We start from the raw sequence: 19,492 nt of genomic DNA on the forward strand, positions 1-19,492 counted from the left end.
ATCGCACCAACGTGTTTGCTAACTAGTCCGGGTACCGGGAAAAAACAAACTATCCTAACACCATGTTCCATGATTGAATTGTACCCAAAATAGATGGATCCTCTTTTGCGTAAAAGTTTACCAGTTACTGCCGCATGCTACCCGCGAAGTCCTTCCTACATACACGCTCCTCATAGTCGTACTGTGTTTTTCAACTGCCATCGCTACCATGCCGGTAAGTATGATACAGAAGTAATTAAGGATTAGCTCACTGTTCTAATTGCACTGTTCTTCAATACATTGTTTTTACTTACATGGTCGCCTAGATGATCTTTCATATCATCTATTTGATGAATCTATGGGCCCGAAAATGCTCGCCGGAGGCTGCCGCATGTCATCGTTCTTTAGATGTTAACTGCCATTGCTGCCAGTCCTGTAAGTATGGAAAAAATGCACATCAGCCTGATGTTCCGATTGTTCATCCTTTTCATTTATGAGGTTACATGTACAAATTGGTGGAAAGAATCAAAAATTATTTACAAATTTGTTATTTCAGCAGAAAATACCAAACAAGGTATCTGTGTCTAAATCCTATTCAAATGTTTATTTAATAAAATAAGAATTGAGGTAGAATATTTTTTGTATTATTATAAGTTATTTGCCTTCAAAAGACCTTTCATTTGAGGTGTCTGTTGTTGAAATTGACCAAGGCACTAAAAAGTTATTAGCAATTTGGCTATTTCAGTCATTATTTCAAGCTGCGACCAAGTTTTTGAAGCTTGTTTGCGCGCTGCAGCTTTATGCTAGTGGTGGGTAAACCAAATCCCCAAATCCGAATCCCAATCCAAGAAACAGTCGGTCCAAGCACTCGGATAATGGACATTCTACTGTATTTCTTTGTAAAAAATAGGTTCTAGGAATTTTTCTAGAGCCTTACTTGCAAATCGCGCAAAAAACTCAATCTATGTCCATTGGACATTCTACCCAGCGTTCGATTTGAGTAAATTTAAATCAATTACATTGTCTCTAGATCGACTAGTTATGTGACTAATTCGACTCAAATCATTGTGAGTCGATTCTAACAGTTTAGGATCAAGTCAGAATCGAATCAAATCGAGTCCCAAACAAATCAAAACAGATTCGAGTCCTTAACAAATCAAATCAGATTCGAGTCCCAATCGAATCAAATCTTTAGAATCCGTCAAAAGGGATTCGAATCTTTAGAATCCGTCAAAAGGGATTCGAATCTTTAGAATCCGTCAAATGGGATTCGAATCTTTAGAATCCCTCTAGGGATCGAATCTTCGAATCTTCCGAGTCCCGATTCTGCCAACACTACTGTCAACGACTGCAAAAAAACCAACGGGGCCGCTGAGTAGCACTGCTGCTGCTGCGTTTCGTGGAAAGTGTATCAGTGAAAACAAAATTTCCTTTTCTCCTTGCGTACCGAAGAGTTTTCTTTCGGTTAGCACACATTTTCTTTCTCTTCCGGTTTTTGGTTCCTCCGGAAGCACCACCAGGCAACGATCAGCACAATGGAACCGTACGATGTGATAGTGAATCAACCGGTCGTCATCGACAATGTAAGTAGTCTGGAGGGACAAGGTGAAAACCGAACACTCCCTCACATATTTGGTTAGCGGGCCACGGTCGGCAGGGGGCTGCGTAGGTGACGTTAAAGAAAAAGAAATCCTGCCGACGCATCGCTCCACCAACTTCCTCCCGGAAACCCGTGCGTACGGTTACTCTGATGCTGGTGGACGAGGGGGAAGGTATTGGAAAAGAGCCGAAGTAGGGGTAAAAAGTTGACAAACGATGACTGAAGAACCGTGGACGTCTGTTGAATGAAGGCATCGAAGGAACCTGCAATGACATCACCGGATGGAATACGTTTTCAGATTATTCCTAAAGGAAACGGAGAAAAAAATGGATTACATGCCAACCTGTTGGGAGTGGACACTCTGGGAATTTAATTTTCAAATCACTTGGATATCGCAAAACTCCTAAAAATCATTCGTCGTGCCATATGCGACCGAACAGCCGTGTAGGCGAAGATATTCTTTCGTAGGATTCGTTAGCTGCGAGAAGCTTCTGCTTAGAGGACGCTCAAATTCCGGCAGCTGCTTTAAAAGTCCCGTACGATCCCGGTAGTAGTCTCGCTGCTGCTGACAACGCAAATAGAACTCATCTACCACTGCGATACGGTGCCGGTCAAAAACGGTGAAATTAGGATTTGGTGGAACCACTGCTCCCAGCGTTCGGCGAATTTGTTTAACCCGATCCGCGTACATCGCTGTCTGATAAGGTGTCTTTCTTATCCGCGATCGAATCGATTCTTCCTAACTTTCTTTGCAGGGCTCTGGAATGATTAAGGCTGGTTTTGCTGGCGATCACATACCAAAATGCCGTTTTCCCAACTAGTGAGTAACGTAGCAGCAGTAACCTAACCAATGGTTACTGTGATGGTGTTGAAAAGAATACGTTCTTAATGGTTTCTCACTTAACCTCCTCACTTGTAGCATGGGACGACCGAAGCATGTACGCGTGATGGCCGGTGCACTGGAGGGAGACATGTTCGTGGGACCAAAGGCAGAAGACTATCGGGGGCTGCTGAGTATTCGCTACCCTATGGAGCACGGCATTGTCACCGACTGGAACGATATGGAAAAAATCTGGACCTACATCTACAGCAAAGATGAGCTGGCCACCTTCGCCGAGGAGCATCCGGTGCTGCTCACCGAAGCGCCGTTGAACCCGCGCAAAAACCGCGAGAAGGCGGCAGAAATTTTCTTCGAAACGTTCAACGTGCCTGCACTGTTCGTGTCGATGCAGGCTGTGCTGAGTCTGTACGCGACGGGGCGCGTGACCGGAGTGGTGCTGGACTCGGGTGACGGTGTTACGCATGCCGTGCCAATCTTCGAAGGTTTCGCCATGCCGCACAGCATTATGCGGGTGGACATTGCCGGGCGTGACGTGACCCGCTACCTGAAGACGCTTATCCGGAAGGAAGGCTTCAGTTTCCGCACGACGGCCGAGTTCGAGATTGTTCGCTCGATCAAGGAGAAAGTGTGCTCGCTAGCGACGAACCCGCTGAAGGAGGAAACGGTAGACACGGAAAAAACGAAGTACACGCTGCCGGACGGAAACGTACTCGAGATCGGCCCGGCATGCTACCGAGCACCAGAAGTACTGTTCCGCCCGCACATGCTCGGTGAGGAATGCGAGGGCATACACGAGGTGCTTATCTATTCGATTCAAAAGTCCGACATGGATCTAAGGAAGATGCTGTACCAGAACATAGTGCTCTCGGGTGGATCGACGCTGTTTAAGGGCTTCGGCGATCGACTACTGTCGGAGATCCGAAAACACGTGGCGAAGGATATGAAAATTAGGGTAAATTGACAAAATTTTAGGATACGAGCAAAATTTTACTTTTCTTTTCGCTTTTCATCACGCACAGATTGCCGCACCGCAGGAGCGCATCTATTCGACCTGGATGGGCGGTTCGATTTTGGCCTCTCTCGACACATTCAAAAAGATGTGGATCTCGAAGCGGGAATTCGATGAGGACGGTCAACGGGCGATCCATCGGAAAACCTTCTAAGGCGCCCGGCTAGCATTTGCGTTTTCTCCAGCAGTTTGTGTCGCCGCCAGAGGGCTGTGTTTGCGTATCGTTCGTGCGTGCATGTTTCTATCGGAAAGTGGTAAGCATTTGGAAGGAATGGAGCTGGCGTGGCCAGGAAGATAATGGACCAGCGCACTGAGCATGAGTTCATTTTAAAGAGGGTTTTCGAGGGCTGATAATAGAAACGCTTCTCTCAGGTTAATAAAAAAAGCCTGTTTCAGGTCACCGGCTATCAGTGGATAGCGGAAGTATCGTTCAACGCTTTAGGCTTCCGCGACGATTTTTGTACTGTTTTCATTTTTAATGCCGGAAGGGAGGCATAACTTTATTAGTGCAATGCGCAGTGGCACACACATTTTTGGTTTAAAATCTAGACAAATAGACTAACATAAACTATGCAATTGAACGATCCTTCAGGAGGCAATCGGAATAGACAAGAGAGTGTTCACCTTATGTAAGCGATACTACAGTCGAGCAGCAAATATAGGGAAGTAATAAGAATTCCTTATTCCACGCACAGAAAGACACATGGAATACGGTCGGTCTACCAATGTAATGGCCAATCAGTGTTAGGGCTATTCACTGTATATCCTTATTCCAACTGCTCTGAGCGACGCTTTTTCCAAAGTTTTAATGGTGTTTTTCATTGTTGCCTATACACACCTCACATGACTACATGTCGCTTTGAAAAATGACACTCCTCTTTCAGTTGGTAGAAATGTCCCTGTAAGCGAGTCCTTTTTTTATAAAATTGTTGCCCTTTGTTCGATGGTGTGTCTTGTGTTTTTATGTCATTTGGTACATGAGGGAAGTGTGTGTTTGCATGTAATGCAGAAGAATTGAATTGAACATCTGCTAGCAAACATATTTGTTTTAGAAATGTAACCATTAAAAGTGTTTTACATGTATCATCTTTTTCCACTAATGACTTCACTTTCCTTCCCCCCTCTTGCACCTAGGGGCAATCCTTCATTCCAACTGCAAGTGGTTGCATTAGAGATGTGTGCTTTTTTCTATTAACTTATTCAGTTTCAGCACGGACTTCGATCGAATGAATCCGAACGAACTGGGCTTTCAACTTTCATCCATATTAAGCAAACGGTTCGGTTCCTTTGGCATGATATGAATGAAAATAGGCAGCTCGATTCAATCGAAGTCCGTGGTAAGGCTGAATATAACTATATGGCTTTGAATGTCAATGATGCGCACGATAGGACAATCCTTTTTCCTTTGCGTAGTCATGATTTGATTGATCGTAAAATTTGATCATCATATCATCGCTTCCAAAACAGCACTTCTAATAATACTTTTTCATGCATTAACACATTAAGTTATACTTTAGTAATTTATACTCAATAACTATCAAGTAAAGCACGATGTGAAACGTGCGTGTGTACGCGCGTAGAAGGTTGTTGCTCGTACATGAACGCGTATCGAAAAGGGCAGCACAAGTAGGAGACATTGTGGATCTTATCCCGTAAAAAAAACAAACAGAAATATGAATAGATATTATGTAACTAATTATTAGTATCAGGTAATGCAGTTGCAACGAAAATCGATAATTGAATCGCTGAATTGCAGGCATGTTGTGTCGCAGGGTTCATAGGATTGGAGCTTCTCAGTTGTACCGAGTACTTAACGACGGTCGCCGGGGAAGCAGAATGAAAGACACGGCAATTGCAAAGTGTATGCGGAATAATATATCGAACAAGAAAATTCAAGCCTTGGTGAATTCATTTTCCTTTGCGTGCTAAAGAGTCTGAGAAACTAAACATTAAAGAACGTTTTGTTATGGTGTTATTTTTATTTGTTGTCATTTCTAAATTGTCACATTTTTCCGAAGTAGTAAGGCTCACTTAAATCCGCATTTTACGTTCACATTAAAAAGTCATTCAGTTACCATTACTAATTTTCAGCACCATTAGCTTATTGTACTCCACGTTGATACCTGGCATAACGAATCCTTTCTCGGCTAGATCGGTAAACTTTTCCACCACGGCATCCTGAAAGCCCGCCTTCGCCGCCGGTATCTGCGATCCAGGATGCGAGAAAACAGTCGCCGACAGTTTGAGTCCCATCGCTTGGCAGAAAGGAATGCGAGCGCGCAGAATTTCCTTTGCCAACCCAAGCCCACTGAAGCGCGGATGCACCGACAAGCCCCACGCGGAGAGAAAATGGTCCACCGAAAAGCGTTCGAACAGTTGCCCCCGTTCCGTCATGTGAATGGTGCAGTCGTAGACAATCTGCAGGCCAACTGAACGATATTGACCGGCCGATTTCGGGTCATCGCGCGAGACGACGTTCAGCATGTTGATTCCCACGATCTCGCCACGATCATCACCTTCACGAAAACACACAACGGCACATCGTCGCTCCAGCACCTTCCGCCAAATGGCGATTGGATCATCGGCCAGTGCAAAACAACGACATGTTGGTTCATCACGCAATAAGTAGGAACACATATGCTCGATGCAGTCATCAAATCGGTTCTCTGGTATATCTTGCACTACATAGTTGACCAGGTCATTCGTGTCGGGAGTGCGGCCGCTAAATCTGTGCCAAACGGTGGGAAATGGAACGGTATCCGGTCGTTTCCAGATGTACATGTTAAACTGTGTATCTTTTGAAACTGTAAATCAGCCCAGTGAACAGGTCTTATCAGGATATTTCTCCAAAACACACTTTTGGCGTTAGATCGCGACTAAAGACTACTGAACGTTGAACGATCACACCTCGAATGTCTTCCTCGAATATGGGGGTTGGCTTCCGTGACTTTTGATGCGTTTAGAGAAGCAATTAAAAAAAGCAATCTAGCTAAAACAGGTTTTACTACAAGGGCAATGAGGTCACATTCAGCAGGGTAATGAATTTGAATTATTTTTCTTCCAGCATAAACGAGCATTTTTCGACATTTAGCTTAGTTTTGAGACGACTTATGAATCACCTTATGCGAAAGTCACAAAAGACGTACAACGTAATACCTAAACGAGGCCTTACATCTGCAATTTATTCTAAGATATTTATTTTCAACTCGGGTGTGCCTCATTTTTACAAATAAAGCATACGTTGTGTTGTAAGCCATTTTGCAAATAAACTTCGTTTGAGGCTTATTCGATTTGATCGTGTTCCTCTCACTACCTTTTGGAATTTTCCGCCGGGAATTTTTTACCTCGCCATCATATGCAAATACTAAAATTGTTGAAGTGAAATGTTTTTAAAAGCGGCCCATGCGGGTAGATTTTTTTTGTTCTGAATAAAATCATTTATTTATTTTCTTTCAGAATATTATTAAAGCTTACAATTCTTTTCCTACTTATCTTACTTTATTCACATTCACGATTCACTATTGATGGTCTACCTTCAACACCATTAGCTTATTGTACTCCACGTTGATGCCTGGCATAACGAATCCTTTCTCGGCCAGATCGGAAAACTTTTCCACCACGGCATCCTGAAAGCCCGCCCTCGCCGCCGGTATCTGCGATCCAGGATGAGAGAAAACAGTCGCCGACAGTTTGAGTCCCATTGCTTGGCAGAAAGGAATACGAGCGCGCAGAATTTCCTTTGCCAGCCCAAGCCCACGGAAGCGCGGATGTACCGACAAGCCCCACGCGGAGAGAAAATGGTCCACCGAAAAGCGTTCGAACAGTTGCCCCCGTTCCGTCATGTGAATGGTGCAGTCGTAGAACACCTTCAGGCCAGTCGAGGAAATTTGCTCGGTGGTTTTTGGATCGTCGCGCGAGACGACATTCAGCATGTTGATTCCCACGATCTCGTCGCGATCATCGGCCTCCCGAAAACACACAACGGCACATCGTCGCTGTAGCACCTTGCGCCAAATGGTGCTGATATCGGCAATTGCGATCGGATCGTTCGCTAGTTCCAAACAACGGCATATTGGCTCGTCGCGCAGGAAGTACGAGCACATATGGTCGATACAGTCGTCGAATCGATCCTCTGGTATATCCTGCACAACGTATTTGTCCAGTTCCGCCGTGTCGGGAGAACGGCCGCTAAATCTGTGCCAAACGGTGGGAAAGGGAACGGTATCCGGGCGTTTCCAGATGGACATTGTGAAGAATCGTAGTACAACTTGACTTTCTCCACACAAGAACGGCACTTATCTGGTCTATGGCTTAATTTCAACTGATAGACACTGACGCTGGAAAGACGCGTCTGCTTGCGGGCCACAATGCTTGATAAGAGAGCATCATTATTTGGACAAGTTACATGGAGTCTAGTTTCAACCAGTTCTATGAAACGCAAAGAAAGTACACCGTATTAACTTGCGGAACCTGTTTCTCAGCCTTTTCTACCATCAAGAGCATATAAAGACGACCAATGTTGGTTGTGCGAGTGTGTGTTTTGTAAATTGTAATGTTCTGATAGAATTTTCACCATTGAAGGAATCAATTTCAGAATGGTTGCATTTGAAGTTGCTGAATATTGTGAATACATCAAATTATTTTTTTTAATCTGCTTCACTTAGGATCTCTTCAAGGCCATACGTTGCAGCAATGCGTATACAGAATATGCCATATTGAGTGTCTGGAAAAGAAAATCATGTCAATCGTGGCATACCTTAAGAAAAGTGCTCGTTTGTCACGTGTTACCGAGGTGTAGGCCGGTAGATTGTAGTTGAAAAAATGATACCCTCTGAGGGTGAACGGTTTGTTCATGCGCTGCAGCAGCATGTGCAAGAACTTTCGCTCCCGTAGACGCATACCGTACCAGTGCGAACTGTAAACGGCGGTCCTGAGGGCAGTACTTTTGCGGGTCACTTCGTTGCCGAACCGGCACGGTAGAAACATTTGGAACATCATCGCCAACATGTAGAGCAGGTTTTGAATGGCGGTAAGTTCGTACACGTTGAGCTGCAAACAGGGTGCACGCGTAGTGTCGATTGGTTTGTTAATCGTGTTCTGCTGTTCGACTTACCATCGATGATGCCTGAAAAGCGGTCGCACAGATCACCAACCCACTGGCACTGAATTGCACGAAAAATGCGGGAGAGTAGAGCTGCTGCACCTCCCGAACCATGCTGAGGAGGGAAGAGACGTTGTAAGGTGAGCATATACGATCTAGATCACTGCAAAACACCCTTTGAACAATGACCGATCTCGTACCGATGTACCATTTCGTACTGTTGTACAAGCTCAATGAACGAATGTTGGAACTGCTGCGATGTGGATAGCATCCGGAACCGTTTGTCCAGCAAGTCCAGATGGATGGAAATCATTCCGAGCAAGTAGCAAAGCTGCACATCCACCGCCACGGTGACCAGCATGTGGAAGTACATACCGAGCACTTGGTAACCGAAGATGATACCATAGTTCATCCGTGCCTCCGGTCCATACTCGATGCCAAACATCCACGGAAAGTACGGCATACGGTAGTCCTTGTGGAGAAGGTACAGCAACGAGCTTGCGACGGCCAGATTGCCGGCCAGCACGTACAGATAGCTGTAGTACTTGATCTCTCCGACTCCCGCACGGTACAGCTTCTGCTCCAGCTCATCCTTTGGGTGGAAGGCGTCCGCGATCGTGCGATGGTAGAGCTTGTAGATGCGATCAAAGTTGTAGTAGGCAATGAAGGCCTTCATTACCATTACGATCTCGGTGAACACGATGTACATGGTGTACAGGAGCAGTTGCTCAAACGTTTGCATCACAAACATGTTGAGCGTCAGCGTGAACAGATACACCGCCATGATGGTGAAGTTGAAGGCGTACCGATACGCCCGGTATAGGGCGCTTTGCGGTTTCCTATTGTAGAGCCCACAGATTACCCAAGTCCAAACGGTGAACCGAATGGGCTGGATAAATTTCTCCCAGTGATATTTGCCTTGCGGGGCCGATCCTGGAGGTCGAGCTTCTCGCTGCATCGTACTTTCCGGTTCACCAGTCCGTTGAGAACTGTCCTTACTTGAAACTGGCGCGCCTATGTGTAACCGCTCGATACGATTTAGGCTTTTATATAAGCAAGTTTTAATTTCATGTTTGGTCTGTTTTAAATCATCGGGGCGTGTCGGTGGTTTGACATGGAAAAACAAACATTCCGACATTCGGTTGGTATCGATCACGGCGGTGGCTCAAGTGATACTAATTATAGCATCCAAAGTTGTAATAATTTAGTTGTGAAATATTTTGCTGTGTCAGGAAACTGGAAAGACATGCTAACAATTTGATTTGCCTTGAAATATTGTATAAATTTCCAATATGTTTAACTTAAATTGTTCAATTTTTTTAATTCTTATCGTTGCATTTGCTGAAATTCCACATGTTCGTTGTACGTAATTAATATTTTCAGGTGTTTTTGCTTCTAGAGGAAAGTTTTTAATGGTATACCTTTATGGTTCAAAAGATAAGTACATCGTTATTTGAAACAAAAATCCGATGATTGCAAGTAAAAAATCCTGTGAATGAAAGATCCTGAATTTTTAAATTATCATGTGAAAAATCTAGAGATAAACTCTGAGTGACCCTTTGAATTGTAAGATTTTTTATGACTTTATATCAGACGTTAAACTTCTTGAACACTTCATTACACATTTTATATTATTTTGTCGATAGACCTCAAATTAAATTCGGTAAAGAAATAATGTTTCGACGAGTTTTTCCATGGGAAGTTGGACAGAAATGAGTATAGGAATAGGAGTAGAAATTAGAAAAGATGCCTCATTTGTACTCGACTTAAAACTCTAATTTTATTACAGGACACGTATTTCGAAAGTATTGAGTTTCCTTCGTTGCATCGAGACTCATACTCTTTTGACCAGTAATTATAACATTTGACCAGTAATTATAACAAAGACTCTATAATTTACCACTAGCTGGTCGCTGACCGTTTGATCGCCTCGAAAGGGATATTGCCTCAGTACCTATTCGGCAGTGGCAAATTAAACAACATTTTTTAAGAAAACATAAAACTATGTACGACACTAGACGGTTCATTTTTCCTCTTCGCTTCTCAATGTGGGCCTGGAAGTTGTGCGGATTTTTCAACGCACCCGTCGGGAAATCCTTTCCGTACCGGGTGTACTGCTACCTGTTCTACACGTTCATCATGGCGCTGTATCTTTGCGCGTTGGTGTTGAATGTGTTCTTTTCGCAAACATTCGAGCAGCTGGTGTTCTACATCATGTACATCGTGCTCACGGAAACGGCCATGTGTCTTAAAACCCGTACAATCTATCGTAATTTCTCCACTACATGGTCGCTGTACGAGACAACCGTTGGACATTCGTTTCAACCACGTGACGACCATGAACGCAGACTGCAGGAGAACAGCTTGCTGGGTTTCAACAGATTGTACTATGTGTACATCTTTGTTAGCCACATGGCGGCTTTCGGGACTGGTAGCACTCTCCTCAGTGCCGAGTATCGTATGCCCTTCTTTCCCTGGTTCTTTGGAGTACCGTACGGAGAGGAAGCACGTGTAGCGTACTACACGATATTCGCGTATCAAAGTTTCGGCATGTTTTTTCACATGCTACTGAATACTGCCGGCGACACACAGCTTTGCTATCTGCTGCAGATGATTGGCATTCAATTGGATTTGCTAGCCAAACGGTTCCGTGATTTAAAGACATCGGAGGAGTTTGAAGAATCTTTTATACCACTGGTAGAGCACTATAACAAAATCCATCGGTAAGCAATCTGCATCATGCAAAGCATGCATCTTATATGGTTTACCTCCAATTACAGCATGCTGCGCCAGGTGGAACGCTTGTTCTCTCCTGCCTATTTTGTGCAGTTCAGTGTCAGCGGTCTCGTGATTTGCGCTTCAGCATACCAAGTATCATCTATGGTAAGTGAGCCGGAAGCTCTAAATGTCCTCGATACCACCGCACCATGTTTGTAAGAGAACATTTTACACATTTTTCTTTTTATTTTCTTTAAACAGCTCAATCTCAACGACTTTAGCAAGCTCATGAACGTGTTCTATATGATGTCCATGACGATGCAAATTGGGCTCCCATGCTACTATGGTAATGAAGTGGCTCTGAAAAGTTACGCACTTACCAATGCCATCTACTCGTCGAACTGGTACACGATGAAGAGAAGCAACCGGAAACGTGTGCAAATGTTCATGATAAGAACCAACAAACCGTTTGCAGCTACAGCGTATGGGTATTTTAACTTCAACTTACCCGCATTTACAACGGTGAGACAAACAGCAAAGTAGCTATCAAATGCTTCACATCAAATAATCTTTCTTTATTTGTTTTCTGTAGATTCTCAACATGGCGTATTCTGTATATTGTGTGTTACAGCGTAAAGCTAAAAATGTCTAAATCATAGAAACATATAACAAACGTTTCGATGATCGGTGGTGTAACGTAATGTTAAATTGTTGTATTGTTGTATGTTGTGTTGTATGCCCAAACAATAGTGTGAATTATAATTTTATGGTTAAAATTAAACATACTAAAACATGATAAATGTTTTTTTCAAAGCTAATCATGTGTGCCCCCCCCCCCCACAAAATATTTCCAGCCTAATCAGTTGACATAAATATTGTATACTCTGTTACCGGTAATTATAAAATAAATAGAAATTCCTAACCTAACAACTAATATCCAGTGATTAACGTCATCAGTCTGTAATTAGTGCTGCCAGGTGTCGAGTTATGGATTTGAAAGGTAGGAATTGAAGAATTTTCTCACGAAGAATCAAACAAGAGGAATTTCAGGAAGTGTCGTCAGTAGCTTTTGTACCTTGTAGTATTCGGAGCACATCATAAAAACATTCAAAACTCGCGGTAGAATTGTTTTGAACTACATAAACCATTCGTTTTATTTTAGTCAACCCTGTATTGTAAATTATTTTCTCTCTTCTTTTCCCTCTAAACCTAATGAAGCAGGCGCATGGTTTAGCATACGGAGAACTTTGGGGGAAACCGTTTGTACCACCAGTCGATTCCGGGAGGCTTTCTAAACCCCCTTAGTAGTGCTCTCGAAGCCAAGTCCTGGACCGACGTCATCCATGTGCTTCACCTCCATACCGTTGATCATGATGTTCACGACCACGGTGGCCATGTTGAGCCCGAGAGAAAAGTTCTGCACCGCGTTTGCCCTTTCGACCGACGTTTCCTTGTTGATATTGTAGTTGGCCAGCAGGATACACGATATTCCTTGAACGATCTGCAGCGGTGCAGGGAGTGATTTAAGGGAATACGGACGGACGGGATAGACGGCATGGATGGATCGCCGGGGAGATGGAAAATTGAAGAGCATGTGCAAAGGTAAGTGCAAGGCTTAGGATTTGATTTCTTTGAGTAGGATCATCGCCCTAGTTGTGAACGTACGGGATGGCCGGGTCTAGGCCAAAATTCATCTTGATGATGTCGCAGAACAGGGCCACCACGACGAACCCGAGCGAGAAGTGGTTCAGAATGTTAGCCACCTTCCGCTGCAACTCCCCACCGTGCAGATTGACCATTGTCAGTATCACAGCAAGCAGGGCAGCCGATACCTGGCAACACCAATATCAGTGCGTCCATGATTGAGTTTGTTACAGGTTAGTGTGTCGCTTGGGAACGTGATACAGGTAGGGTAGGGTGGGAATTGTTCGTGGTTTGTTTTGGATGGAGAACAAGCCCGGCAGCAACAGGCCATGAATCATTGGTCGGATGAAGATTAGACGGGGAGGTGACGATAGGCCCGGAAGGAATATGTACCATGATGCTATCATTAAGGTGTAACGCGTAAGGAACCGGCCATCGGTTGGCCGGTTGACATTTGCGCTGGCTGAGCCGCAACCCGGTCAAGCAGACGAAGCGGTTGCGAAGAGTACTCGATCCCGAAACCGGATATGATGACATTGATCAGCGAGATGACAAATATAAGCACCAGTATGATATCATTCAACACGATTGCGGCCGTTTGGTCGGGTTTGCGATTGATGTTCAAGCTACCTATTACCACGAACAATATGCCGACCAACATCTGCGAGGGAAATTGGCGAAACGAACAGACGAAAGTGTGAGGCCGTTTGATGGACACTGCCTGGTCCGCGTTTGGATTGAAAGGACAAATGAGGGTAGTATGCGGAAATGGGATGGACGGTTGGATGGCTGGTTGCATGGAGTTCGTCATCTAGAATTTCCGGACACGTGAACCCGTGGCATCGATTAGTTTTCGACCGGAAAAATGGCATTTACTCTTTGAGAAGACACAAGGGGTTTCTTTCATCGATTTTTCTATATTCTTTTGCTGGATTCAGTTCATAACAAAGGGCGTCGCGTTGAAGGCGAGAATCTTCCGTACCAAATTACACAACCCTTGTGTGCATGAAATCATTGTGTGGTCAGAAAATTGATCGTGAATCAATGAATGCAACCGTAATTGAGACGTGATACCCGAAACTTGTTACAAAACTTGACCAAACACCCCAAACGGGCTAATTATTAGGGTGTGTAATCATTCCGATCTCATCATTCCAATCTCATTCCGAGATTTTTGTTCAGAATTGGTACCTAGCGCATAAGAGAAATCTATGCTTTTTGGATAAAACAATTTTTGACCATTGGCAGGGGCATTGAGTCATTAGTTGATTGTCGCCAATACGGGTGGAGATAGAATTTATTCCAGAGCGTTATTATTCAAGCGTGTATTTCAGTATCTTAGGATCGAAGGCGGATATCATTAAGTTCACCATGGCAACCAGTACGGCCATTCCGGTGACGATGTAGTTGATCACATTTGCCGACCGATGGTATTCGGGCAAATGTAGCCGACAGTCGCGCAGTAGACTGAGGCTAAGGTTCATCACACCCATTATGACCTGGTGGACCATCATCACCATCCGACCAACCGGGGTTCAAAAGGAAAGGGAGGTTATATGGCACCGGTAAAGGGATTTGGAATGAGTGGGTATTAATAGGAACTGTTAGCACATAAGCACATATCCATTCTAGTATGTCCGCACCTGCTTAGGAACCAAATCCGCGGGAGATAAACCTAATACGGATTATCCCCCGACCGGATCTCGGAACCTTCGCTACGTGCGACCGACCTTCCGCTCCTCACCTGCAGAATGATGGAGATGCTGATTAGCGTCAGCATCAGACCGTAGAACTCGTGCTTCTCGCCAACCTGCAGTATGTACTTAAGCTGGGACGCATTGGCCGTTAGGAGCGCTATGTCCAGCATCCCCTGGGCGATGGTTTTCTTCGTCGCGTACCGGTTGGCGTCCATAGATTTGAGCTGCAATAGAAAGACGTGTGGAGGAGCAAGTGTTAGTTTCCCTGTCGTCACCCGGATTACAAACGGTACAATGCATTGATCGTTTTGATGAATACTAACAAGCAAATTTGTTACTTCAAGCTCAATCCTGCATCAGAAAGTCAACGCAATTAAGGATTTACGATTTTCTAATTTCCTTCCGATTGCCCAGGGCCCTCCGATGAAACTATGATGCTGGGCCCTTCCAGTACACTCTACCTGTCCCTCCGAAAGCTGGAGGTCTAGTTTTAATGCTAATTTCATTACAAAATTGTGCAGAACTCCGTGGCAGCCACCCGATCGGAGCCAATTAAAAACGGAAGTGCCTTATCGCGGTATCACCGGCCACAACACGAGGCGCACAGAGCATCGGAAACCCATTCTGGATTCCCCTATCCCCGAGGGCAATGAGGACTCGTCGTTTCGCTCGAATGGGAAAACAGTAAACGTCGACGGGATTACCGTCACTTTCGTTGGTGACAACAAAACTAAGCCTAGACACAAGCGGAGAGGGGGGAAAAGAAAGAAAAGCATTCGCAACGATCGAGGGATTGGAAAACGCAAAAATTGCACGCTAACGACTTTGTCCTCGCTACGATGGCCAACAACAGGGGTGCGTTTTCGGATCCGGAAGGCACCGTACCGTGCAGCTCATACCATTCGGGGCCAACCACTGGGGAAGGATTGAGTTTTAGATTTAACGCAATAGGGTATGCGTTTGAATGAGCATGAACCAAGGGATAGGATAGAGCATAAATTGTCCAAATAGGGGATTGTTACAATGTTTCCTCGTGTTTCGCAAGATAAGTATTGCACTCAAATTTTTCTAGTGATATATTGAAGCAAGAATCTTCGTGTAGCGATCCATCGAGATGGATATAATAACACATTTAAACATGTTTATGAAATATGTTTTAATTTTTGTTGCTTTCTCTTACGATATGTTATCCTTAGATTCCAATTCCAGAAATTTCTGCTAACACATCCTCGGTATTCTCTGTATTTTTCTTACTAGCACGTGGATAATTACATATAACTCAAACATATTAAAGGTCAATCAATCAATGGACGATCAGATACTGTTATTCATCTAGTTTTCACAAGAATCGAGCTCTGTTTTTTTGTGTTCCAGGTTTGCTCATTTTTGCTAGGTGGATCGATCTAGATCTTTTTATTTTTATTTTTATTCTTACTAGCACGTGGATAATTACATATAACTCAAACATATTAAAGGTCAATCAATCAATGGACGATCAGATACTGTTATTCATCTAGTTTTCACAAGAATCGAGCTCTGTTTTTTTGTTTTCCAGATTTGCTAATTTTTGCTAGGTGGATCGATTTTAGCCGCGCTGGTTCGTTCCGGAAGCAGCGAGCGATAGTGCCAACGGTTCTTGTAATAACTGTTTCCCCGGTCTCAACACTGTCATAATGCAATTATGACGGTACGATTATAGATTTTCCATCACATCCCAGCTTCACAAAAGCAGGATTATATCGGGCAACCGAGATCGTAAACGTGAAACATTGTAGATTACGTATTGGTAAGAGTATTTCTGTATTATTCGTCTTTGATGGAATATGTAGGATTTTGTTTTTATTGTTCGTATTACAATTTTAATAAGCAATTTGTAGGCGTAGGCTTTCTTCGATTTGAATACCCAGCGTAACCAACGCTTTACACTTGCTATTGTCACTTCGATTTCCAAAACAAATCGACTTTTTACTATTTGCTACCAACCGGTCGATGGAAGGATTACGACACGTCCCTGTGAATTTAGTAAAAAAAAATCCCTTTGTTATCCTTTTTTTCGCTCTGGCTTTGTGTCCTCTACAGTTAAGTTTGTTTGCATTTGATTCCAATGTTTCAATGTGTGGTTACGCTCTGGTAAAGCCTGAGCCAAGGCTCAGGATGTCCTTGTTACTTTAGTACCTACTTTTCGATCTCCGTTTACCTCGATTCCGGTCCCTTTCTTTTCGGCCCATTCGGTGGACGTGTGACAAAAATTAAACTTCAGCTTTGATCAAAACACCGATCTTACGCTCTTTGTCTGGCCCTTCGATGGTCTTGCCCTCGGCAAGCTTGGGTGCGGTGTCGGGTGACACGGGGCGTACGCACCCCTCGGGGGCCGCATTTACTAGGTGACACAACCGCCCTTCCAACACCTCACTTCCGTTTTCGTCGTGCCCAGCCCGATGCGTAATTCGAGTCCCTTTCACAAACGCGCCCGCGGTAAATATGAAGCCAAGACGCACAAACAGGCGATGGAAAAACGCCAGCATCGATCTCGTCCCGTGGCTCTCGGAAAGGACACGGAACAGAAAAAGTTAAACCATACAGAAGGGAGTATTTATTCCCCCTTCCTAGGGCAAGATTCAAGCTGCAATGCATCACTGGCGGCTTTGGCGCAATCGATGGACCGAAATAAATGCAAACACATTCATAAACATCAAACATCGGCCGGCCGGCGACTGGGAAGAAGGGAACAAATGCAGCAACTCGGTTAACAATTAATGCGCGGGGAGAGAAATCTGTCACATGTGCATGCAGATAGAACACTGCCTACAGTTCCTTCGGTCCATGTTTTCTGCTCGTTTGCCTGTTTCACGTGCGCGGATTGGTGAGAATTAAAAGAGATTTAGTGGTGGTAACGTCGCTAGGAAAACAGGGTGTAAATGTATCGAAAGAAGCAGCTGAAGACAAACTTAAAACGTTTTCAGTGACAAAATGACGCCATCGAAGCAGAACACCGCACAACTTGCGAAGGTAAGTGAGGCGCTTGGCACGAAACGGTTGACTTATTAACCGTCCGTGTCACGCGGTCCACTGGCGTTGTGATTGATCCGGATAAATCGTAACCCGTGCTTGCGGACTAATCAGTTGTTAGTGATATTTCGTTGTTTGCTGTTTTGCACTAACGAAAACTGTTTTCAAACTATTCGGGTAACAGTAACTATCCAAGGATATTAATAAAAAATAGTCACACGATCGGTGCTAGGTACGTATTACTCATATCGCTGATCATAAATAATGGAAAACTGGCAGATATCAGGATGACGCATACTGCCAGTTCCCATCCTTGAATTAATAGGTTTCCTTTCAATGTGTAGGGGATGTATGCGTGGACAAAATAGAACCTCACGCTCCTGCACATCATCATGTAACGACGTACGTACGTCTTGTTGATTTGATATTGATTTTCGCTGTAAATCGATCTGTTTCATAAACATCCTTTCATGTTCGTTTCTTCGGGGTTTTGTGCTGATTTCATATATTTAAACATAATAATGAATTGGAGAATATTTGTTCGATCACTTACTACACGATCACTTTCGCCAACGCCCGTCGCGGCAGGAAGAATTGATGCCATTGCCATAATTTTAACTATTGTCACGTGTTAACTTTGATGCACCAAGAAAGAAGTGCGGTACACCGTTCGAACTGATGGTGCACGATGGGTCAATAAACTGTAGTTAACTTTGCACTGTGCAGTTCGCGTGCGTTCACGCCTGGTAGACGAATAATTTGCAACTAAACAGACCGCTCTCCCGTTGGGCCCTTTTTATCGTATCCTTAACCGTAGCTTCGCGAACGTCGTCTTGGTCAGTTTTGTTCTATAACAGGACTGCGAAGGATAGCGTTCGAGCTCCATTCCATAAGGGTCCAAAAGGAGCTGGCTCCCCGCCGTTGGCCTGGCAACGAGTCATAATAAAACAAACCAGCCAGACGCCTCGAGCCTTCCGGTTGGGCCGCACTTCATTCGCCTAGACATGCCGAGGATACACGGTAAGGAAACGGTGCACGCACTCGCGTGGTATGCTAAGGAAACGCGTCGATTTCTTTTGCAAACCGTGTGCCATACTCACTCACGTGCACCGAAGCCTGCACACGGTGAAGGGTGCAGTCGGTTAAAAAGGGCATGTCAATGCACTGCGGGGTGCATCTAGAGACCGGGAACGTTCCCCTGTAGAAGATACGCGTGTTACGAGGAGGTGCGGTAATGCACTTGTTAGATGTGCAACTACAGGTTCTGTTGCAGCTACCGCCATTTGTTTTGATCTTATTCTAACGGTTCGTCTCGTGGCACGTTGCAGTGTTTGTTTTCCAAACAGTCATTCAAGTTATTGAGTAAAGGTCGCATCGATATTGATTTGGAGCAATTTTTGCTTAGAATGTATCAAAAAAACAATGTATTCTATTCTTGTGTTATGTTATAGTAAATTGTAACTGTAAATTCTGTACGAAATTATTAGGTATCTTACAATTTGTATGCTTCTTCATAAAACAAATTAAACACAAATGGAAGTACACAGGTCGTAAGGATCCGATTTTGAACCGCAGCCTCGTTCTGAATAGTTCTGGAATGCTATATTCTAATTTAATTATTGTGTGAAAAAAAGATAGGGATTTGAAACTGCCAAAATATGTAATACTTGAGTAAAATTCATGTAGTGTTATTTTTTTAATTGACTCTACATTTCATTTAACATTTTTGTATAGAATAGCGTGATATGCCCGTTGAACTACCGATTTAAATGACCTTTTTTAAAACCCGGTTGACAGAAATTGACATTGTTGCTGGTACTATGTAGTTCCAGCAAGAGTCCCAGCAATCTGCCATGGAAAAACTTGCTGGTACTACATGACAGCTGCAAAAATT

At 44.0% G+C, this 19,492-nt stretch overlaps 5 protein-coding genes and 1 pseudogene across 5 annotated transcripts; 2 read left to right on the plus strand and 4 right to left on the minus strand.

Annotated features, from left to right (window-relative positions):
* Positions 1-1,346: 1,346 nt before the first annotated feature.
* LOC131260122 (actin-related protein 1) lies at positions 1,347-5,325 on the plus strand. The gene is made up of 4 exons (XM_058261790.1): positions 1,347-1,562; positions 2,335-2,399; positions 2,499-3,372; positions 3,440-5,325. Exons 1-4 carry the CDS (start codon positions 1,515-1,517, stop codon positions 3,581-3,583), a joined length of 1,131 nt encoding a protein of 376 aa, XP_058117773.1. The 5' UTR covers positions 1,347-1,514; the 3' UTR covers positions 3,584-5,325.
* A 171-nt stretch (positions 5,326-5,496) lies between these two features.
* Positions 5,497-6,210, minus strand: LOC131258636 (uncharacterized). The gene has a single exon (XM_058259994.1). The coding sequence runs from the start codon at positions 6,208-6,210 to the stop codon at positions 5,497-5,499; it is 714 nt and encodes a 237-aa protein (XP_058115977.1).
* A 737-nt stretch (positions 6,211-6,947) lies between these two features.
* LOC131258646 (uncharacterized) lies at positions 6,948-7,676 on the minus strand. Its single transcript, XM_058260005.1, has one exon. The coding sequence runs from the start codon at positions 7,674-7,676 to the stop codon at positions 6,948-6,950; it is 729 nt and encodes a 242-aa protein (XP_058115988.1).
* A 413-nt stretch (positions 7,677-8,089) lies between these two features.
* LOC131258638 (odorant receptor 94b-like) lies at positions 8,090-9,314 on the minus strand. Its single transcript, XM_058259992.1, has 4 exons — positions 8,731-9,314; positions 8,543-8,645; positions 8,218-8,478; positions 8,090-8,152 (listed from the first exon to the last, which is right to left on the minus strand). The coding sequence occupies exons 1-4, from the start codon at positions 9,312-9,314 to the stop codon at positions 8,090-8,092; spliced, it is 1,011 nt and encodes a 336-aa protein (XP_058115975.1).
* A 1,220-nt stretch (positions 9,315-10,534) lies between these two features.
* Positions 10,535-11,900, plus strand: LOC131259608 (odorant receptor 94b-like; annotated as a pseudogene).
* Positions 11,901-13,298: 1,398 nt separating this feature from the next.
* On the minus strand, positions 13,299-18,208 carry LOC131258657 (ninjurin-2). The gene is made up of 3 exons (XM_058260017.1): positions 18,152-18,208; positions 14,637-14,813; positions 13,299-13,553 (listed from the first exon to the last, which is right to left on the minus strand). Exons 1-3 carry the CDS (start codon positions 18,206-18,208, stop codon positions 13,299-13,301), a joined length of 489 nt encoding a protein of 162 aa, XP_058116000.1.
* Between the last annotated feature and the right edge of the window lie 1,284 nt (positions 18,209-19,492).

The sequence above is a fragment of the Anopheles coustani genome, chromosome 3 (assembly GCF_943734705.1).
Source record: "Anopheles coustani chromosome 3, idAnoCousDA_361_x.2, whole genome shotgun sequence".
Lineage (NCBI taxonomy): Eukaryota > Metazoa > Arthropoda > Insecta > Diptera > Culicidae > Anopheles > Anopheles coustani.